The sequence below is a fragment of the Lissotriton vulgaris genome, chromosome 8 (assembly GCF_964263255.1).
Source record: "Lissotriton vulgaris chromosome 8, aLisVul1.2, whole genome shotgun sequence".
Taxonomy (NCBI): Eukaryota; Metazoa; Chordata; class Amphibia; order Caudata; family Salamandridae; genus Lissotriton; species Lissotriton vulgaris.
This window is the reverse complement of record NC_141696.1, coordinates 1,174,132,644-1,174,156,781: the sequence shown is the minus strand read 5'-3', so window position 1 is coordinate 1,174,156,781 and position 24,138 is coordinate 1,174,132,644. Positions and strand designations below refer to the sequence as shown.

Below are 24,138 nucleotides of genomic sequence, written 5' to 3'. Positions count from 1 at the left end.
TCAGAGGATAAGGATTGGAAAAAGATTCATTCAGCCCTGATGAGAGTGTGGGCACAGGAGACCCACACTCGAAACGCGTCGGCACAAAGAACTAAATCCCACAAGTTTGGCATTAAGGATTAAATCCTACTATGTTGTAAATATTGTTGACAAAGGGGACTGAACCTTATCGATTGAAAATATTGTTGATACATATACTGAATAATGACAATGTTTGATGGCATTTCAGTATCTTGAAATATTTGCATTTATGTGTTGATGTCTATTTGATAATAAGTTTGACATCTTTTTTCACTTTACCATTTCTTTTTCCACCTGTTTGCTTTATTACACGTCATACCATGAAATGAAATGTATTGACTGTATGTTTTCATTTTTTGCACATATGTTGTTGCACAAATCAAATCACTAAAACGTGTGGTTATGTCTGTGGAGAACTCCTTCTTCTCTTTCTAAAAAAACAGCACTGTTCTAAAAAAAACGAATAAAAGGCACAAGTAATTGCCGAGATGAACATGATAAAGTTGGTTCATTTCTTTTTCTAATTGGCATTTGACTAAATAACGTGAAGTGTGGGTACTTTCTTCTTCTGTTTAAGATTTACTGGGCCCAACCCCACTTCTGTCCACAGGGCCACACCCCCCAGTCCCCAAAAATGTTTGACAATGTTCAGCATTTCGCCCATCATCTTTTTGTTTTGCTATAATTTTTTTAACATTGGCATGCCTATTACTAGAGTCATCTCAGCTCTTTATGAGCAAGAGAAAGGTATTATTTTTGAGATTATCAATGTCTAAAGATATAAAACACAACAGAAAAGTGCAGGACGACTTACCGAGCCATATTCAAGAACTAAAAGACAAGTTAGAAGACATGGGAAACCCCCTTGAAGTAGCCAATATGTTTCCTCAAAGTAGTATAGGAAAAAAAAACAATAGCCTGATTAGAGGTTGGCTGACTAAATCACTGAGGCCGGAAACTGATTGGGCCAACCTTTCTAAATCATCTGTCATTTTAAAATACCATATGCATCACAGGATTACACCGAATTACCCCTGAAAATCATAATGAGTGAAAAACAGTATGCTTTATACCTGTAGAGGCTTTTCTTCTTTAAAGGGGCGGTTGGGAGCAGGCTCTTGCCCATTACCTCCTGGCTTCACAAGATATGTTTCTTCTACCTTTTTGGGAGTATCCTGTAAGATGCAAAAACACATTATCAGAATAATAAATGTTCCTGTTGTGGTAAAATTAAATCTATTGCTGAGCTTGCATGTTACATCGCATTGCAATTCTGACATCTGTATAATGCACAAAAATGTACACTAGCGGATTTTAAATAAGCACTGCATTTTCTCAATAACTGGGGCACATACGACTTAACACCTGTCAGAATAAGCATTGTCTGCCTTAAAAATATGGTAAGTAGTCATGCATTAATTTTGTGAAAACATTGACAAAGCTTTCCTTTCAATACTGATGCAATATGTTCACAGTGACTTGTTTTAGTGATGATTCAGCACAACTGTTTTGAACTTTTCAAAAACATTAGAAACTTGTATTGGATTGGCACGCTATTGTAGTACATCCTGCCTGATAGTGGAAGGCAGTGAGTTCTCTGCAAAAAATGCTTGTGCAAACCTTTTTGTTTCATCTCTTTAAGTACAGATTTTAAGGAAATACATCTTTTTGCTTTGTTTCCAACCTTATTTGGACTTGCTGGACATGGACATATGGTGTTTTCGGTTTTGCCAACATTAACTCCGTCAGCCTCGTGCTTAACACGTAAACCATATTGTTTATTTTATTGGTATATTTGTAATTTTTACATGTCAGTTGTCCAGTCCACTCATGCAGGACACTGCCTAAATGTCAAATCCTAATCTGAACCAGCAGAGAAGATTCCTCCACTCACCTTTTGTGCAAGGTCGGTGGCATGAGGTGGAATATAGGTTTGTTTTACTACAAATTAAGATTTGAAATGCAAAAGGAAAAATAAACTAGTTTTTTAGAAATGGCAATGATGTGAACGTACGCAAGTTCGCTAATGAATTTGGTGGGTTATCTTATGCAAGAGCAAAAAGAACAACTGATGCACAGAATGCAGAACAATGTCATACATTCACTCCAGTGCTGAGATCTGGGCCTAAATTCTTCATCAGCCAGGATAGCTTGACTCCAGTGGCATGGAGAGCACGGGACCCATGTCTGGTCATACCCGTCCCACTCGGGGTGACGAATGCAAAAAGAACAATTGATGGACAGAATGTAGAACAATGTCATATATACACCCCAGTACAGAGATCTGGGCCTAACTCCATCGCTTTATTGCTCCCCATACAATTCCAGTTTGAACCTAGCTATTTGCAAATCAGTCTTGACCCTACCCCAAATAGGAACAGTCCAGCCCAAACTGCCAGGCCAGGTCCTCTCTGGACTGGAAAGAAGCATCCTAGGACCAGTTTCTGGGTTTCACCCCTCATCAGCCAGGATAGCTTGACTCCAGTGGCATGAAGAGCACAGGACCCACGTCTGTACATACCCATCCCATTCGGGGTGACAAATGCAAAAACAACAACTGATGGACTGAATGCAGAACAATGTCATACATTCACCCCAGTACAGAGATCTGGGCCTAAATCCATCATTGCTTTGCTCCCCATGCCATTCCAGTTTTAACCCAGCCATATGCAAATTAGTCTTGAACCTGCGCCCAAGGGGAACAGTCCAGCCTAAACTGCCAGGCCAGGCCCTCCCTGGACTGGAAACAAGCATCCAGGGAGAGTTTTCGGGGTTTCACTCCTCATCAGCATAGGATACCTTGACTCCAGTGGCATGGAGAGCATGGGACCCACCTCTGGGCATACATGTTCCACTCGGGCTGACAAATTCAAAAAGAACAATTGATGGGCCGAATGCAGGACAATGTCATACATTCACCCCACTACAGAGATCTGGGCTTAAATCCATCTTTTTTTCTCCCCATGCCATTCCAGTTTGAACCCAGCCATATGCAAATCAGTCTTTTTTTTAAAAACATTTTTATTGACTTTTCCAGAAAACATACAGCAAGCATGTCAGTATCGAGCAACACACCCATCCCCCCGTCCCCACGCCCTCCCCTCCCACCACTTGGTCCAAGACATAGTCTCTTCTTTCCGATAGTTCATCCAAGTCCCTCACCCAAGTCCACACTGATACCAGCCCCAACTCCCTCACCCATTTCCGTTCAATGGAGATCAGGAACCCAAGCCTCCTTATCAGCTCAAAGCCCTCCATCCAGGCCATGATGTTGGCGCCATTTGCCCCACACCCTACCAAACTCCTTTGGGCACCCCCTCGCCTTATACATGACTCTGTATAGGTCCATACCCCTCCTCCACTCCTCCAGTTGCGGTATGTCAGGTGCCCCCCATTTCCGGGCCACGTCTCTCTTGGCCACCACTAAGGCCAGCACCAGGAAAATCAGCAGGGGGTGAGCCAAATCCACATCATTCGTTATTCCCAAGAGGGCACGTTTGGGGTCTAAAGGTAGGGCAGTCTCTAGCACCTCTCCTAGCTCTTTCAGGACCTCCCCCCAAAAGATTTGAATTTTCGAGCATGACCAGACCGTGTGGTAGAAGTCCCCTCTGTAATGGCCACACCGTAAGCAGCACAGGTCAATCACTCTCCCAATCTTATGCAGGCGCACTTTATCAAAGAAGGTCCTATGAAGGATATTAAACTGGTTCAGCCTTAGGCGAGATTTAACCGCCACCTCCCTCAGATGCATCAGGATCGCACCCCAATCTACCTCATCCATGTCCCCCAACTCCCGCTCCCATGTGGCCCTGAGGTTCCCAAGTCTATCTGGCCTATTATTCATTATGGTTTTATAAGTTAGGGACACTGCCTTACCAGGGATCCGTTCCTGTAAAAGACGGCCCTCCAATAGAGCATACTCCGGGAGTGCCTCCGTCAAAGCCCTCTCCGCCCTTCAGGCATGTCGCAAGTGCATATACTTAAAATATTGTGTGCGGTGGAGCCCATAGTCCTGTCGCAGTGAGGGCAAGGACTGTAGCCCCCCTTTCTTTATCACATCTCCCAGAGTCGATATGCCAATGGCATCCCAGCTCTGGAACCCTTTCAACTAAGCTCCTTCAACCAGGCGCATTTCCATAGTGGTGTTTGTTTAGTCGGTTTGCGTTCCCACCCTATCGCCTTTGTCGCCCTCGTCCATATCCCCAGTGTGAGTCTTGTGGCAGGCAGCAGTCTGGCCCTCCCCTTGCCTCCGTAAAGATAATGTATACATGTGTGGGTGTCTTTCTAGCGCATAGGTGGGGTGTGTGGCCGGGGCATGTATCCATTCATTTATGGAGACCAAATGTTCTGCCCAATAGTAAGCCTCTACGTCAGGCAGTGAAATCCCTCCATTATATTGGTGTCTCTACAGGGTCGACAGCGCCACCCTGGGTTGCTTCCCCATCCATAAAAATGCCCTCAATTCCGCCTGGATGTCCAGGAAGACCCGGCGCTGTAGGGGAAAATATTCATTTTGGAAGGCATACAAGAATCTCGGGAGCGAAATCATTTTAAACATCGCTGCCCGGCCCAGCAGCGTCAGGGGGAGCAATTTCCATTGTGCCGCGTCCTCAGTAAAGTTACGCACTACTCGGTTAATATTCCTTTCATAGGAAAGGGTACTGTCAGTCGTTATAAATATTCCCAGGTAGACAAATCCCTCTCTTGTCGTTTGTAACCTCTCAGGCAGCGTGGGCCACACCTCCCCCCCTTGGGGATCGTAAAGAGTCGATTCATGCCAGTTGATCTGGTAGCCCGCTTTGGCCCCATAGCGATCCAGTTCCGAGAGCAGGGCAGGTATGGTAACATCCGGTTGTGTAATATAGAGAAGGACGTCGTCAGCATATTGGGATAGTTTTTCTTCGGTCGCATCTGTCTGTCCTATTCGAAACCCTCTGAATTCCCCGTTCTGTCGGACTGCGCACGCCATTACCTCTATGGAGAGGGCGAACAACAAGGGAGACAGGGGGCATCCCTGTCTGGTACCCCGTCATATAGGGAAATCCCCAGACAGTGTCCCATTGACCCGAACTCTGGCCCTGGGGTCATTATAGAGCTACCGACCTTTTTCCTGTATTTGGGTCCAAAGCCAAAGCGTTCGAGTACCCCCTCTAGGAAGAGCCAGTGGACTGCGTCAAACGCCTTTTCGGCATCAAGGGATAGAAACCAATGTGGGTCGTTTCTAGTGCTCACCTCCATTAACCAATTATGGGTTCTCCTGAGGTTGTATCTGGTCGCCTTTTCAAGGAGGAACCCCGTTTGGTCGAGGTGCACCAGCCCTGAAATCACCCGCCTCAGGCCAATAGCGTTGCGAAGAGCTTCGCCTCCACATTTAGGAGGGAAATGGGTCGATATGATGAACATTCATCGGGCTGCTTACCCTCCTTGAAAATCGGAATGATCGTGGCTTGTCGGAGGTCCAGTGGGAGCACTCCCTCCGCCTCTGCATCTACAAAAAGGCCCAATATGTGACCGGTCAGGAGATCCGCCGTTTTAAAAAAAAATTCCGCCGGGAAGCCATTAGGGCCAGGGGCTTTCCCCGCCCGGAGCCTAACCATGGCCTCCCTAATTTCATCCACCGCTATGTCCGCCTCCAGGTCACGGTGGTCTGCCTCCTCCAGTACCGGGAGCTCGATATGTGCCATGTATTGCAGCGCGTCCTCACTCGTCCCTAGGTCCCTTGCATCATAGAAGGTCTCATAATAGCCTGCAAAAGTCTCCGCTATCTGTTCGTCTGCTCGGGCCCATCCCCCCTTTCACCTTTTCCACCCATCTCGCATCTCTCTCTTTTATTTATTTATTTACGAGTTTATATAGCGCTGGAATCGCCTCCAACTGGAGTATCTCTGCGCTTTTGGGCTCTTTCTTACTAAACCATGCTAGCAACCTCCCGGATTTGTCACCCACATCGTACAGGCGGTGCAGAGTCGCCAGGGCCTGCACCTTAGCCTCTCCTGTCACCAGGTGTTTGTATTGGGCTTGTACGTCCGATAGTCGTCTAAGCGTCCCCAGGTCTTTAGTGGTCAGATGCATATGCAAATCAGTCTTGACCCTGCACCCAATGATAACAGTCCAGCCCGAACTGCCAGGCCAGGTCCTCCCTGGACTGGAAAAAAAGAGTCCTAGGACCGCTTTTGGGGTTTCACCCCTCATCAGCCAGGATACCTTGACTCTACTGGCATGGAGAGCATGGGACCCACGTCTGGGCATTAACTTCCCACTCGGGCTGACAAATGCAAAAAGAACAAATGATGGGCTAAATGCAGAACAAGGTCATACATTCACCCCACTACAGAGATCTAGGCCTAAATCCATGGTTTGTTTTCTCCCTATTCCATTCCAGTTTGAACCCAGCTGTATGTAAATCAGTCTTGACCCTGCGTCCAAGGTGAACAGTCCAGCCTGAACTGCCGGGCCAGGTCCTCCCTGGAATGGAAACAAGAATCCCAGGACTGCTTGCGGGGTTTCACCCCTCATCAGCCAGGATTGCTTGACTGCAGTGGCTTAGACAGCACAGGGCCCACGTCTAGGCATACACTTCCCACTCGGGCTGACAAATGTAAAAAGAACAATCGATGGACAGAATGCAGAAGAATGTCATGCATGCACCCCAGTAGAGAGATCTCGGCGTAAATCCATCGTCGGGGCAGGTTTCCATATCAATAGTAAAATCATTAATGCCCCAAGCAGTTAACGGACTTATTGTGGTCCTCCCACTACCACCGATATCAGTGTTAGGAGTTGTCAGTTCTTGCGGCCCTGAGCAGGTTAGCGCGATTGAGGATGGTACACAAAGGCCCAGAGAACAGTGCCTGCCCTTCTAGCTCCTTACCTGATACTGTGCAAGTGCGCCTCTACCATTCCAGGGCTCCTGAAGTGGGATGGCAGCATCGGCAGTCCGCAGTCTTAGGTGGTGAAGAATCTCCTTCCCCGTCGGCCCAGATGCAGGGGGAGACTTGAATAGGTACTTGCAGCTGCAGCCCAGAACAGAACTCCGTGACGAGGGCTGCAGTGGCGTCATAAGCCGCCGGGTTCCTTTGTTGGTGAGGGGACTCCCCTCTGCTTTTCTCAGAGTAGCTGCACCTCGGGTTGCAATTAACTAGGTGATTTTGAGCCACCTGGCTCACAGTGGCAGGGGTTCTGCAAGTGGGAGTGCCTGGATCGCACAACTGAAAACAGTAGGAACAGAAAGCCCTTGTTGTCCAAAGGACCTGAGGGAAAATCAGGGCCAAGCCAACAAGCCCTTGGAGTTCTTGGGTTGACTAGGTGAAGAGGGCAGGTTATTTCCTCCCTCACTGCATAGGTAGCAAGCAACAGGCCAACACAGCAAATCACAATGCAAAGTGGCAGTCCCTCCGTAGAACACAGCACTGACCTTGTAGCTGGCCAATATAGCAGAGGAGAGGCAAAGTGGCAGTCTGTTCTGGTAATGTTGCTTCTCTTTATTGCAGAGTCACCTCAGGACCACAAATTGAACTAGTTTGGGGGTGTAAGTGGTCCAGTACTCATACCAAAATGTGTTTTTGAAGTGGGGGAGACAGCAAAAGGGGCCTTTGAACCTCACAAGGTCCCTGCCCTTCCTCCCCTGGTTTCAGACGCACTACAGGGGTGTATGCAGCTCTTTGTGTGGGGACAGGCACAGCCCTATTAGGTGCAGGTGTCAGCCCTTCCCTTCTAATCTAATGCAGGAAGGCCCATCAGCCGTGTGATGGCCATCAGGATACAAATGTCACACCGGACCTCCCTTAGTGTGACTGTCTAGAGGGAATGCACAAAGCCCACCTGTAGCCCTGACCCAGACGTGTATTCAGAAACAGGCAGAGGCACAGGATAGTTAAAGTAAGAAAATGCCAACTTTCTAAAAGTGGCATTTTCAGACCTGTAATTTAAAAATCAACTTCACTAAAATATTTGGTTTTAAATTGTGTGTTCATAGACACCAAACTACAGTTTACTATCTGCTCCCAACGGGAAGTTACACGTTAAAAGATGTTTTAAGGCAAACCCTATGTTAACACATGTGATAGTTAGGCCTTGCAGTAGCCAAAAACGAATTAAGCTGCTTTCACTACCAGAGCATGAAAAAATATAAAGAACATGTCCTACCTTTTAAATACACTGCATCCTGCCCTTTGGGCTGCCTAGAGCATACCTTAGGGGTGAGTTATATATCATAAAAGGGAAGGTTTGGGCCTGGCAAGTAGGTTAGCTTGCCTGGTTGAAATGGCACTTTATTTATTTTTTATTTTTTTTATTATTTTTTTTTTTAAAAACCTTTATTTATAAAAGCACAGTACACAGCGTCTGCCTACAACCCCACGGGGCCGGCCGCTATGACTGAAATGGCACTTTAAAGCTGCACTCACAGTCTCTGCAATGGCAGGCAGAGCCATGTTTAAAGGGCTACTGGGTGGGTGGCACAATCTGTGCTGCAGGCCTACTAGTAGCATTTCATTTACAGGCCCTGAGCACGCATAGTACACTTTAATAGGGGCTTACAAGTAAATTAAATATGCCAATTGTGGATAGCCAATTTTAACATGTTTAGAGCATATACACTTTAGCACTGGTCAGCACTGGTAAAGTGCCAATAATCCTAAAGCCAACAAAAAGAGGGTCAGAAAAATAGGAGGAGGAAGGCAAAAAGTCTGGGGATAACGCTACAGATTGAGCCAGGTCCAATAAGCAGTCTTCATAATGAATTGTGGTATGTGCTGTCCAAACCAGCCATTCTACTCAAATATTTGTGTTTTGTGGGGGAGTGGGGGGTTTGCAGTCATATACCTGTGCATCTGGAAATATCCTGATAACGTCTTGTGGGATATACTACTCATCAGAGGCATTGCTGTGGGTGTGCATATCCTTCTCCTCTAAATAGCAGTAGTGAAATACAAAATCAACCTCAACTGCGTCACTGTGACTAAAAGAGCTGACCACGTCCTCTACCGATGGGAAGATTCCCCTTTTAACATTTTTCACGTTTGGTTTGCTCACAGGACACCATGTATTTCTTTCCATTTTTAAACCCCTCTTTTCCAAACTGTCACCAAATCACAAACCACAAACCACAAAATCCTCGTGCCAATCCCTAACTTGAATCACACCATCTACTCAAGAAGGTCTCCCCTCACCATGTCTCAGCCAATTGACTTCTCTGATAACATCAAAAACGCTCTAGATGAATATAATACTATGGTTTATGAAATGTTGGACACCCTCACTCCTTTTCAGCAGGCACACTAGCCACTGCAACCAAGCCAACCGTATTTCACTAGCTGCCTCCAGGAGAAAAAGTGAAAACTCTGTCATGTTGAAAAAGTCTTGTACATACACGTTGTACATAGTACACACTAAGCTAAACAACCTAATTAAATCATACAAACTCACCATGAACTCTGCCAAGTCAAACTTCCCCCAAGTTCAAAGTTCCAAATCTGACAACCTCTCCAGATCTCTATTTCAATTAATCCATCACAGCACTTCCGTCCCCCTTTTTTTCAAAAAAGACTTCTGAGCCCAAACATTTAATGAATTCCTTCAGTTCTTAATTAACATAATCAGCTCTGCAAGATAATTTCAAATCAACTACCACTGTACACACACACCTCTACCACACAATACCAACAACACATGGGTTGTTTTGTCCCTCTTTGACACCAATGATCTCTGAGACCATCCAGATTAGCCAAACCATCAAATATTATTAGGACTTGCCTCCTGTTAGAACTATTTAAGATAACTTTAATTTTTTCACAGAATCCTGGTGCTCACTGATTAACAGCTTGCTCTTCCGAGCAGTCGTCCAAGATTCCCTAAAAAGTGGGAAAATCACGCATATTAAAAAACTACCCTGGACTTCAAATCAGTCACAAGCTTTAGGCCAATTTCAAACCTTCCTTGGATAGGCAGAACTATAAAGAGGTGCCACTCCAAGCAACTGCTTGCCTATAAAAATAGAAAACATCTACTGACCAACTACTAATCCTGCTTCGTCTCTGGTTTTAGCTCTAAAACAACCTTAAAAACTTTTGGAAATTTTAATTATACCCTGAACAATGGAGATTCCAGCCTCCTTGTTCTCCTAGACCAGTTGACAGACTTTGACACAGTTGAACACAGTAGGCTTCTGCTTCCCTGGAGCACCACAAAAGCTTTTGCAGACTTTGTGGTGCTCCAGAGAATGCAGGTTGTGCACTTGTTGATGTCCTTTCTAACTGATAGACAGCAACCTGTGAAGACCAGCAAACTGACCGGGCACAGCTGCTCAGCAGAGTCCTTCAAGACTCCATACATGCCCCTACTGTTTTAACCTGTTTCTAGACCACTTTACTTTGGTCCTCGAAGGGTCCGGTGTATTCGTTCGTCAGTATGCATCTGGACCAATCCAAAACTGCATGCATCCTAATCTCACAGAAATATTTTCAACCATTATCTACTTGATCAACTAAAAGAAGAGGTTTTGGATCCATCTTGGCCACCTCTGTAATGACACTGGAATTCACCCTCAAATCTTCTCTTTCTATTATCACATACATAAACAAGTTTGTCAGGTCAGCCAAATTTCACTTTATCCACCTTAAAAAAAAAAAATAATAATTCTTGTGCACGCAATAATGCTATCCATCGGACTTAGAAATGTCATACTCATCAGCATCCCAAATTAATCTCTGACTTTCATCAAGGCAGCTATTCACTCCACATCTTGCCTTGTGTACTCTACTGGGAAATTCAGCTTCAATCACATTGCATCCATCTCTCAAGGTAAGAATAACATTTAATTTGAAGTTACATTCTTAGCTTACAAAGCCACTTACTGAACCACCCTGTTATCCCAGCAGCCTACTCACCATCACTGTGAATCCAAAAAACACTTGAGGAGTCAAAACACGGTACACCTTAAAACACAGAGGATCTAAACCTTGCAAGTACTTAAACAAACTTTCTCTTGAGCCACCATTTCTTTTAGGAACTATCACACAGTTAAGAGTTCACACTGCAGCCATCTAGTAGCATTTAGGAAAGGAATATAAACACATATCTCTCACATCCATTTCAACACCTCTGGCATGGATCTCTCTCATCTATCCTCTGAGACTACCTAAACTTCCAATGTTTGTTTACCCCATCATTATACCCTCCTTTAGTACCATGCTTTTGTATTCCACTGGTTAAATGCAAATCACCCTAATACATCAAATCTCAAATAAAAGATTTGCCTTTTGCTGACCCTACACAGAACAGAGATTATTGCATCTGCCATGAAGAAAACTTGCAAGGACGAAGTGACTGGACTTTTGGCTGTGATCCTCAGTGGAGGTGGAGAAAATGCATTCCCACTTGTATCTATAGATTGGTGCTCAATGTGTTTTTGCCTGCAAAATTGTTTACTTTCGGTTCCCAGAAGGGTCTAGTCCTGGACATTTATTCATTGGATACCTATAAACCCAGGACTTTTGTGGCAGCAAATGATTTTACTGTGTTTCAGATGAAAACTAGTCAGTTTTGGAACCATTCCTTGGTGCTATTTGTGTAGTTTTGGGACCATATGTATCAAGCCTTTTTCCCGTTTGCAAATGGGCAGATTCTCAGAATCGGCCCGTTTGCAAATTGGAAAAAGCCTTTTGGGATGTATCATCCCAAAAGGCCATTGCAATATAGAGAATTGCAAAATTTGCTATTCTCTATTTTGCAAATGCAATTAAGGAATTAAATGTAATTTACATTTAATTCTGGAAGCACCAGAAATTTGCTATTTGGCCTTAAGGAATTGCAAATTACCACCATTTGCGATTTTCTTAAATAAAGCACTTTTTTGATTTTTTTAAACTGCCATATGTCGCACATACATGCTCTTAGGGCATTTATGTGCGCAAAATGCGCACACATGCATATTGCAGGGGTGCAACAGGGTGTCCTTTTGGCACCTTTGCAACCTTGACATTGCATTCTCAATTTGGGATTCTGTAATTGGTAATCACAAATTGACAATGTCTTCCCAGACATTCCTATGGGCCTCCTAGCCCATAGGAATGAATGGGAAGGTATTCCTTGTTTGCGAATCTCAATTTGGGATTCTCAAATAAGGAATATGTAGGATTCGCAAAATTATTTGCAAATCCTACATACATTGCATTTTGCGATTCTCTAATTGCGATTCGCTAAAAATCGCAAAACTCTTTTTTTATACATATGGCCCTTAATCCTCCAATTTACAACGTGCTAGGGGGCACATTTGCACTGTGGTGCAGGGAGGGGGCGGCAACATTGTACCCAACCATGTGAATGATAACTGTGATGAGTGATAATTTTAAAGTAATTAGGCCAATGTTGACACTAATGCTGTATTACAGTTGAACTACCTATGAATATGAATATTTTTGCATTTCGCACTCAATTTAATTGTATTAATAAAAAATATATATTTTTTAAAACCACATATTCAGAGATGGAAGCCTATGCATGGGTGTGCAAGCATACACAGGAGGCTATGTTGGTAATGATTTTTGTAATAAAGTTTTCCAAAAACAATAACAAAAATATAAGCATTGGCAAAAGCAATAGGTGGCAAGCAATGCAGACCTATCAGCTTTGTCAATGTGTGTTTGAAGTAAGCACTAAGGCAAAAGATAGTCAGATATCTACAGAGACCTTTAATAACAGTTGAGGTTGGTTGAATATCACTTTCTTTAGATTGTGTTGCTAATTTACTGTTAAAACTGTGCATTGTTAGATGATATATTGTCATTCAATTGTCAATGCACTTTTGAGTCCCAATATTTTTTGTCCTTTACTTCTGTTGTTAGAGCCCGATATATATGGCTATATTTTTAAATGTTGATGTCGTACTGTATTGTTGTAAAAGATGATTTAACTGAACTTAGCCATAAAATTGGTGTTGAATGTGAATAACGTGAATGTCAGCCTACAAAATGACAGATATAAGGAACAGTCAGTTGGAGGGATTCATTTACTTCAGATTATTTCCCCTAATTTCTAATGTAACGAAATATTGAAAAAGAAAAATAGGTTCACCGGCCCTACACAATTCATTAAAGACAATAGAAGCAAGAAGAGCAAAAACCTGCAGCTGAAAGGGACCAGTAGAATGGATAAATGTGTGTTGGAAGGAGGTGAGTGCCAGGAATATGCTGTGATGTACACTGAAAATAATGGAACTGATTCACAATAGTATGTAAGAGTACATAACAGAGTACTCCTGCAGTATTCTTTATCATATTCTTACACACTTTTGTCAATTCATTGCAGGTGCATTTTTAGGTCTTTGCAACTATCTCTCATTGTCATAGAAGACAATATCTGTTTCATGTTATCCTCTCTCGATTGAATATTTGACAGATGATAGTACAGATTGCTCATGTATTGTTCTAAGGAAGTGCAATGACACACTCTCCTTTCCCAGACTGTAAAAGCGAAGTGTCTTTCACCCAAACTATATCAAGCTAGGGAAATAATATCACTATACAATTAAGATCACCAACATTTTAAATGACTTCTAGTGGTGAATTTAACTTTTCAGTCCCTTTCCCATGACTGTAGCACTCTTTTACTACTCTTACATGCCTTTGTGAATTATCCCTCCAGACATCTAGATGGGAATGCATTTGAAATATTCAGACACAGTTGGTACAAGTAGAAATTGCACCTTGACTAATAGGGGTTGGATGCTTCAGGGTAGATTCACAAAGGCATCTAAGAGTATCTAAAAGACTATTTCTGTAGTACTGCTTCCCATATTCATAAATGTTTTTGTGACTCGACGCCAGAGTGACCAATTAACTGAACGTTATTTGACATGTACTCTTGGAAACACTTACTATACTTGTTTATTGGGTAAAGTTATTTAAAGAGAAGGAAAATACTCGTGGTATACAATATGCCTCAGATCCCAGAGCGAGTTTTGGCATTCATAGCTGCCAAAGGGTTAGTGAATGTGCAAAACTCATGACTGAAAGTCACAAAACTTTAGGGGGAAAAAGGAAAATGTGTAGAGTATACATAATAAAAAACATAGCACCAGAGGAAAATCTAGGAGAAGAAGTCTGGCGATATTGTCAATTATGTAGCAAGACAAGTGAACAATAACACAACAGGCATGGACACCTTAATGCAGAATACTGAAACTAAAATAGTGGCAGTTTGCAGCCACACTATTGACACAGCCAGCAATTATGTACCAGGCTGTGTTTGTCCATAGTACGGGTTTGTTTAACCTTGTATTGCAGGTTTGTGTACCCCTTCTTCCACACAGGTATAAAGCAAAAGAACCAAAAGTAAGATTATCTGTCTTTATGTTATTCAAGGTGAGATACAGCTATATTTCCCAAGTCTGTCAATTGACAAAACATGAGGTCACTTGAAAGAACGTGGCATGTACATATCAAACAGAAAGTAACTCACCTAGATGGGCACATCAACACTAACCTTTGGCGCACCAGCTTTCATTTTATTTTCTTTCACTTCGTTGTGATACTGCTGGCGAATTTGATTTAATTTTCTCAGGTATTCCTGTAAGATAATAAAGCAAATGTAGTCAGAAAATGATACGCATTCACATTTCTTAAAAAACAGTACAGCAGACATAATTTACAGATGCATTCTACACATGTTATAATTTATTATCGCAAATCGAGATTTCTTTACAGTGCCTGTACATCCAGAGGAGTTCTTGGCACTATGAGAGGCAAACATGCTCTGGTATTCTGCTACTCTGATTATTATTTAGTGAACAGCAATTTTGAAGTTGCTTTGGGAAACGATAGAAGTGCTTACATTCTTTTCATATTTAAGAGGCAGTGTGCTTCTGAGTGATAGTGCAAGGACCAAAAAGAACACCCCCAAATCACAGTCAACGAAAATGATGCACCAGCAGATCAAGGTCTGGAAAGCGTAATTTATTTGCTGAACAGTATTTTCTAATGTAACTTTGAAACAACTGAGCCAGATCACGTAGAAACCTGTATGCCGGATACAATACTTTGATGAATATCCGAGCCTCATAAGGCATCAAGTGGAGTAGACGTAACAGTGGAATGCCATGGCTGAACCTAAAGTCTCCCGAAGTCATTCTGCTGCCACTTTTGAGTCACTTGGAGGCTGCTCAGCAGTACTTTGGGTCAAGCAGTTTTTACAATCATGTATAGGGCAAAGTTAATTAAAATCAAATTACGCTGCAGTTTATTAATATAATAGAAAAGGGGTGATGTCACTGAATTTACCAGAGACCTCATAATGAGGTCCAAGTCAAATTTAGCACAGAGGTATTTTTTAAAATTGGGAATCAGAGTAGGGATGACACCAAGTGTGATGGCCAGCCAACAGGGGTCATGTGCCGTGCTGCTCTGTGACTGTAATCACCTCTGTCTTGTCCGCACGACGTGTAACACAATGTACTCCCATGTAGGATATCTTTCACTTAGCAAACTTTAAAATTATGTTAACAATCTTGGGATATTTTAAGATTTTACATTCTACGTCTATTCTTAGTAAAGACAGGTGAAAATTATCATAACAACAAAGAAAGTATCACCCAGCACAATAAATGCATACTGTATTTTCAAAAAGCGCATAAGATGTTAAAATTGTTGACATGGTTTATGCGAGTGGTGTTGATACTGCTTCTGGGTCATCATTTTACGTTGTTCCCTGAAGGTAAAAGAGTATGTGCACCATTTGCTGTTAAATGTAGTTTTACTTTTCCCCAATTGTCTCAGATTGTCCACTTCGGTTAATCCGATTTTTCACACAGATTCAGGACATTTGAAAAGGCAGATAGATAATATCCAATTTGGGGAATTTGTGTGTGCAAAACATAATTGTAGTGAATCTAAGGAGAAGCAGTAGGCACCTCAGAAAGATTCAGAAGACGAGGTTATGATTTGGAAATCATCAATAAAGCATAATGGCGAGTACAGAACAACTTAAGAAAGAAACATATAGCGAGGGCAATAAGAGAGTCGATAAGACTTTAAAGAAGCACTGGGACATAGTAAGGCTTGATCCAGATATAAAAGAGATTTTACCATCAAAACCGGTGGTGGTATATATGAAAGCGCCCACTCTGAGAACTCTTCTAAGTCTGAATGATACTGCGCTCTATGAATATAGCAAAAAAGGTGTGGGAGCGGAACAAATATAGCTTAACATGCTTCCTAAAGGCTTACACACATGCAGTAGATGCGTCTGTTGTAAGTATGTAACAGACTAAACAAGAACATTTACAGACAGTAATGAGCGAGTACAGTATTATATTGCTTCCTTTATAAATTACAACACCTGTAGTTGCAAATATGCAATTACATGTACATGTGGTAGGATGTATATAGGTTCTACATTGGGGAAATTGAAAGTCAGATGAATGGAACATTAACGGGCAATTAAGAATTGTGATGCTATGTACCCTACTGCCATACATTGTCGAGATAATCATAAAATTACAGAATTGGGGGTACGCACAGGAAGATACAATATTAATCTATGCACATGTAAAACAAGTAACAATATAGAGATTGAAGACCTTATAATAAGCAACTTGGGGAACAAACTACACATAGGGGAATCACACAAGAGAATAAGGTGTTCGCATAAACCCTGAAGAAGCACAGTGTGCGCAAAACACGTGTTGGCTGTATAAGAAATCAACGACGTGAATGAATAAAGAATTCATCACAAGAAATTCTGTTGTCTGAAACTGTTACTTATCTCAGTATTGTGTTTTTTATGTATTATACTTACCACACTGGTAGGTACTAGTGTCCTGAGAGTTAAGCACCGGGCACTGTACCCTTTACCCACAATTACTGTTGCATATATATTTATACACTTACCTAGGAATTATTTACATTTTCGTTGGAAAGGCAAGCATGGTAATGACATATTCACAATAAAAAATAGCAGGCTGAGGTCTCGGGTACTGAACTCAGACTGTACTCTTGCAGGGGAATATGCATAAGCCCAATAGGCATAAGCTTCTTCGTCACTGATTGGCCTACACTACTATTGAGAAAGGCTTCCAAGTTATTAATTGGGCTTTACAATTCAATCCAGTTAGCACTTTATCATCTACAGCCACCCTGTGCAATCTAAGTCCTATGCCGTCTGAAGAGTACTAAACATTTTTTTAGGGTTCTCAAAGCTAATTTGGAACACCTTGAATTTGTATTTTGCAACCATCTTGTAATTATACTGCACCATATTATTCTATCATGCTCTTCCCATTAAAACTGGCAACCAATCACAATACTCAAACAGGACTCTCTCACAAGTTATAATGTTTTCTTTCACAAACAGTGACTTTGTGGCAGGTGTGCTAACCATTTTTGCAAAATAGGAGTGTTTGCATCTGCAAAAGAGGTACTTCTTATGTAGTAAACCCGTTGCAGGAGTAGGTAAACTTTTACCGACCCCCAAAACAGGTTTGCTGATGATTATTGTTTTGCAGTTTGGGAGCTGCATGGTGTGAAAGTACCTTTCCACCTAACTGGGAAATAGTATCATATGTATAAAAGGTTTGCCATCAGAATTTCACCAAAAGTCACAGACATCCAACTTGGGGTGGTAAACTATTCTGCAGGCCACAGTTTTGCAATTGTTACAATTGCAATTTGCGACCTACCTAATAAATATTAATGAGGTAGGTCAGATTGCGACTATATCCAAATCCTTATTTTGTATACGAACCTACTAGTGCATAAGTCAGTTCACAAAATACGTTTCGGATTACAAAAAGATTGGTCACATTAGTTTTGACTTTCTAAATCCATTTTGTGATTCAGGAAACTATTTCCGAATCGCAAAATAGGTTTAGTGCATAACAAATAGCCTTTTTTGTTTTACTGTCTCTAACCTTATGATTTTTGGAAATCTGATACTTTGCAACCACAAAATGGCTTTGTATATCGGCCCCAAGTTCTTTCTCGCATAATACGATTCTGAACATTTCCCTGCTACCGCAGTCAACCTCCTAAGAAATGGCAGAATGATGCTGATAAGGACTGATAGTAGCAATTGGGAGAATTCCCACACCCAGAAGGAATATAACATAAATCCCCAATTAACCTCGTAGGATATATATAGGAATAAAATTGTGTCAGAGATTTCTGGAAAGTCACTATGATTGAGAAATTCTTCTGAAAGTTTAATCTACAAGGTTCAACTGTGTAGACTGGTGGTGTTCATGCACAAATGGGCTTTGTTCTTTGATTAAGTAAATGGCCAGAACGTCTGTGCTTAACCTACCAATGCAGGGAGTGATACTGACGGACTTAAATTATTCCCCAGTAATGATCACAACCTCTGCAGTTAGGAGGGGCTCTCTGGGAAGGTAGGGTAGACCATATTATTCTCTATTTTGTAACCACATACTTTTTGATGGTCCCCCCCCCTCTTAGGATCAGGTCATGTGTGATTTTGCAAAATCGAAGTGTTCTGAACATCAACTGGTGGCCACTATGCCTCGTGAAGAATATCTTGCCAGTAGACAACTGACTTTCCGAGGACAGGGAGAAGAAGGTGTCTTACCTGTCCCTTTCCACGTATGATATTTTTTTACATTTTCTCCAATCTTCCTCTCATTTTTGTAACCCACAAAAATGTCCTCTCTATTCCCGAACTCTTAAAATTAGTTTTTTTCAGTGGACCTAATGTTTTGGATCATGTTTTTACCACCACATTTTACATAGTCTTAATCATAATCAACTACAGAGTAAAGATCAGGCATGTGAAAGGCTAAAATAATCCTAGGGTAAGTAAGTTCTGCATAGTAAAGAATTGTTACTTTGCTAAACATGGAGGGTCATGATACAGTTTGTTTAGATATCAGAAGTCCCAGTCTGTGTTGATTAAAATATTATATTGTGGTAAAACTTCAACTTAAATTACTAGTAACCATTTCTAAGTGCAACAGTGTTCATGAGATGACACTTACGGCCTCAGGTAAAAGGCAATTTACACAGTTTGAAAGGTAATGCAAATGGATTTATCAGGAAAAAAGGTCTGGAGATTAATAAGAAGATCTACATGCTATCCTTTTTTTAGCATGAAAACCCTTTTCTAAACCACAAGACACAGAACGACTGCCAGATACGCAAGGAAAGCTCCTTGAAGACAAAGATATGCTAACATTCATTTCCTCAAATCACTGTTTTCTATGGTATTACGATCAAGCTCTCAGGATTTTAATTTACAACTTTTTCTTTGAAAAGGTCACATAGATATAGTGTTATTTGGCAGTCTTCTTTGGAAACATAAGACCACGAAAAAAGATGAGGTCCTCTCCCACATTTGAAATAACAAGAATGTCACAACAATTTCGAGAAGTACTTATAATGAAGACAGAATTCTGTTTATGCGTCTATTTCACCTGTTCCCTATCTCCATTCTTCATGATTGGTTGCTGTTGTTGCTCCATTGGCTGCTCTTGCTTCATTTCTTGCTGGGGGAAGTGGTTATTGTGATGATCAGCAGTGGATGGACGAAGTCCCTGTACATGTGAAAGAAATTTATTTGTAAGAAATGGTATTTGCAAGGAGAACATTTATATTTTTAGATGTATCTATCGTCCTTGCTAATTTATCTCTTCAGTCATCTTTCCCTATATCACCCAAAGTATAAACCACGAAGAAACACAGTGGCACTACTGGGATCCTTTAGACCTAAGCTGCGGTGCAAGCATTACAGCAAAATGGTTTTGTGCCCATTTTTGCACTAATACCGATCATGACCAGAGTGTAATTTCATGGTGATAATTTACTGAAAAAGTAAATAACCACTATAAAGCCAAAAGGCCTGACTATTTCAAATGTGATTGTGTGGGTGAGTGGGAGAATTTGATAATGAGCCAGCGTTTGCATGAATATGGAAATGCATTGAAGGATAAATAAGAGACTTACTGCATCAATCCATATAAGGTGAGTGATTTCATAGATGGTGGAATATGTCAATACACTGATTGATTGCTTGATGAATTTGTGAGTGCTTAAATGGATTAGTGAGGGAGAGAAGGCACATTAAACCAGTCTTACCGGCTGAGGCTTTTAAGAACAGCAGCTATAGTGTTATAAAAATATAGAAAACTATCAATATCATTGCAGTGCAAATTTTACACAGGGTCTGTGTACAGTCATGCAAAAAGAATTCCACAATATATATATATGTAAAGAATTATGAAAATGATGCTGTCCCAAGAGTCCCTATAATATGTTAAGAATTAAGCCCATTACTTTAATGCAATCAATACAGTGCAGTGGGTACCAATGTGCCAAGTATGCCCACCATATGTCAAGAACTATGACTAATATTGTTGTTTAGATTTTCCCCATCGCTCAATAATATTTAATACATAGTCATATTTGTACCATTACTAACATTCTTTTTGCTTGTTTAGATGTGTTCCTTTGCCCAATCACTTAGTAGTTCTGGGTGCATGTTCAGATTTTGACCATGATTCATTGATGTTGACTGCTTTTCAGGCTTACATTCAGAGATATGAAGTACCGGTCAGGTTTGCACCATCACTCATTAAGCCAAAGAAATGTTCAGATTTGCACCCTCTCTCAGTATTCCTTAAAGAACATTGAGATTTCTACAATCATTCACTAATCACCAGTCAATACCCATATTCACACCATCACTCAGTAATACTGCAACATTCAATTTTAACACACCAACAAAAATGATAAATTTGCTAAAGCAACAAAATCCATTTTATACCTATATGACACAGCGCCCATACTCAAGAAAGACATCACTGCCCAATTTGCACACAGAGACAGTGCCACGGGTTGTTACTTCATGTTATTCTGAAGTCATCAGAAAGAGTGCAGGACCTCAGATCATTATTAGATGTCTGTAATCCCATGGCATGTTTGGTTTGTTCTGTATGTAAGAAAAGTGTATGGTGTACTGACATGAAGTGCCTGTGTATGCATGGGCGGAAAGGAGCATGCTGTAAAATGTGGAGTGTGGATGTTTTGAGAATGTGATGATGAATGGAAAGCTGGTATCTCTGTGTGATGTAGCTTGTGGATTGATTACAGCTAGAGTTTTATGTAGCGCAAACTAGATCCGGGACATCAGGTATCAGAGCGCTTTACATGAGCACCGGTTTTGTTACAGAAGGACACATTCATTTTTGTTAGGCACGGGGAGATTAAGTGATCTTCTCAGGATCACAGGATGTTGAGAATGGATCCCAAATAGGCTGTGATGATAACCTGTGGGCCTAACATGACAACATAACTTACTTCCTACTAGGGGGCTTCACACTATGTGAAAATCCTGCCCTCCAACTCCAACACAACTTTTGGCAACAAGGATAAGCAGCAGAAAGTAAGCAATACTTGCTGTCAATGATACAAATGTCTCTAAAGGCAGCAGATGGGATAGTTGGCTACCAGATGCCTGGTAAACTCAGAACCATGCAATAGGAGTATGCACAGAAGGCCACTCACTGCACTCTGCAGCATCTCTTGCAGAAGGTCCTGCAGCTGCTGCAGCAAGAAGCCTCTCAAAGTGACAGGTGAAAGATAAAATTGAGACAGGCTTCTTTTTTTCACCAATGCATAAGCACTATTTCAAAGTGTATAGGTGCACAGTACTCCTTCGAGTACAAAATGTACTATACCTGTTAGACCTGGCATCATTGGCGTGAGTATCCCTTCCATTTTGACGGATTTCCTCCTCTGTTTTGATATGCTTTTACTGGTTTTATGCCTTGGGCACTGTGCCACTGCTAATTAGTGCCACAGTGCAAGTGCTCCCTATGTTAAAGTTATATACTAATTGGTTATTCCATGATCAGGTTATTTGATTTATCTGTCAGCCCCTAGTACAGTGTACCATGTGTACCCAGGGCTTGTAAATCAAATTCTGCTGGTGGGCTTGCAGCACTGGCTGTGCCACCCACAGAAGCAGCTCGTAAAATGTGTCTCAGGCCTGCCACTGCAAGGCCTGTGTGCAGTCTAGCACTACCATGTCGACTAGGCCAAGTGCACCCACTTGCCAGTCCCCAAACCTTCCCTTTGCTTCATATTAGACACCCCTATGGTAGGCCCAAGGGCAGGGTGCGTTGTAAGTATACGGTAGGACATGCTCTGATGTGTGTAGCATGTTCTAATAGTGAATTACTTCCATTTTTATTTTTCACTATTGAAGGCTACCTGTTCTCATAGACCAGAATGGGCAGTTAGATTATTACATTCTTATAATCCTAACTGACTCAGGGAACATGGTAGAAATTCGAATTTAGTATGCCTGAACTCAGAATAATATAAATTAGTAAAATTGGTTTTAATATTCTGTGTTTGAAAATACCACTTTTAGAAAGTAGGTATTTTCTTGCCTAACTATCCAGGCCTGCTTCTGCTGGGTTGTGTATTCCTTGTCTAGGTTTGTGAGAGACAGGGCTTGGGGATTCCAGGAGACAGGCCGAGGCAGCCCAGTGGCGAATAGAGAGATCTGCATCTAGATGGGAGGGAGGAGTTGCACCTGGGACCTGAATAGGGCTGGGCCTTCCCTCTACAATGCTGGCTCCACCCCCTGTGGCTTGTCTGATGTCTCTGTGAAAGGAGAGAAGGAATCATGTCAACAGAGTGCTCCAGAGCTGTATCTTCCCTCCTCTGTGCTGGCTCCACCTCCTGTGGGGCGGCTGATGTCTCTGCCCTGTACAGTGAAAGGAAGAAGAGAGTTATGTAAACAAAGTACTCAGGAACTGGTTTGGACTAGGCAGAGGCCTCTCTGCCTTCAGAGAACAAAGGATTTTGGGGTATAAATATTGGGACCCTGATCCCAAGAAATTAGATCACTTCTGGAACAAGAAACCTTTCTGCCAAGGAGAAGAACCAAGGAAGCTGGAGGAGTTTGGACTGCCCCTCTGCCAGTGTGCTGTTTGCTGGGTTGGCCTGCAGTGGTTGCTTCATTGATAAGGGAAAGGAGAAGGATCTTTGTAAGGACTTTCATCTACAGAATATTCTCCTAGGGCGCTTGAACTGTGCTTTCCTCCTGCTGAAGTCTCAGGGAAAAAAGACTTCACTTCCAGCTCCCTCCTGAATTTCCTTGTTGGGAATTCTGACTCCAGTCACTTGCGTGCCGCTGGAGCTGGAAGCGCGACGCATCGAGAAGAAGCGTGTCACTGCCGCAGCTGAAATCCTCGCAACGCCGGAGAAGCGAGCCTTCGCCGCATCTCCCTGAAAGCATGTGTTCATCGAAGCTGTCTACTGTCGCATCACGGGAGAAGCGTGACGCCATTGTAAAAGTCACCAACACATCGCCGGAGAAGCGTGTCGCAGGGAGTGTCGCGGCTGCCGGAGTACAGAGTCGTCGAAAGGCTGCCAGGGTGTCAACGCATCCTCATCACATCGCCGCATCAAGGACGTCATCTTCTCGCATCGCAACCAGATCATCGCATCGCATCAAGATGCCATCTTGCACACCACAACGGGCCCGCAAACCGAGAATCTATGCATCACCTCCCCACCGGTAAGGCTCACGACGAGTCCCCTACTCTGCGCAAGCATTGAGGAAGGACGCAACCGTTCCCCCGGGTCACGGAACCAACGCATCTCCCCTTTTGCGAGCCTTTTGTTCACTTTGCGTTACGCATCCAGGTACTTTGTTGAGAACGTTGTCGCATCTACCAACAACTTGACCTAAGAGACTTTAATCATCTTTTAAGTAATCTTAAGTGTAGTATTGTGGATTTTTGTCGTTTGAGGGTCTTGTGATAAGTCTATATAAAGAATACTTATTTTTATAAAACCTGTGTGGTGTCCATCTGCAGTATTTTCACTGTATTACTGTGCATATTCACAAATGCTTAACACACTGACTCTGGGATAAGCCTATCTTCTCGTGCCAAGCTACCAAGGGGGTGAGTGTAATCCCCTTATCCTGACTTAGAAGTAAGGGTCCCTATTTGGACAAAGGTGAAAACCATTGCCAACTAGAGACCCCCAGATCCAACAATACAGATATACAAGCAATGGTTGAAGAGGGCTGACTGTAAGATTTTGTGATTAGAATGTGGGTGCTTGAGCCACCCTAACAACCATTGCTCAGGTGGAA

At 42.3% G+C, this 24,138-nt stretch overlaps 1 protein-coding gene across 1 annotated transcript in view; it reads right to left on the bottom strand.

The window, feature by feature from the left end:
- Positions 1-24,138, bottom strand: part of NEK5 (NIMA related kinase 5) — a 416,861-nt gene that overhangs the window by 147,171 nt on the left and 245,552 nt on the right. Inside the window, exons 14-16 of the mRNA XM_086935035.1 lie at positions 19,439-19,558; positions 14,503-14,586; positions 1,095-1,196 (exon numbers count right to left, since the gene is read on the bottom strand). Coding sequence (XP_086791161.1) covers positions 1,095-1,196; positions 14,503-14,586; positions 19,439-19,558 — 306 coding nt within the window. The remainder of the gene's footprint in view (positions 1-1,094; positions 1,197-14,502; positions 14,587-19,438; positions 19,559-24,138) is intronic.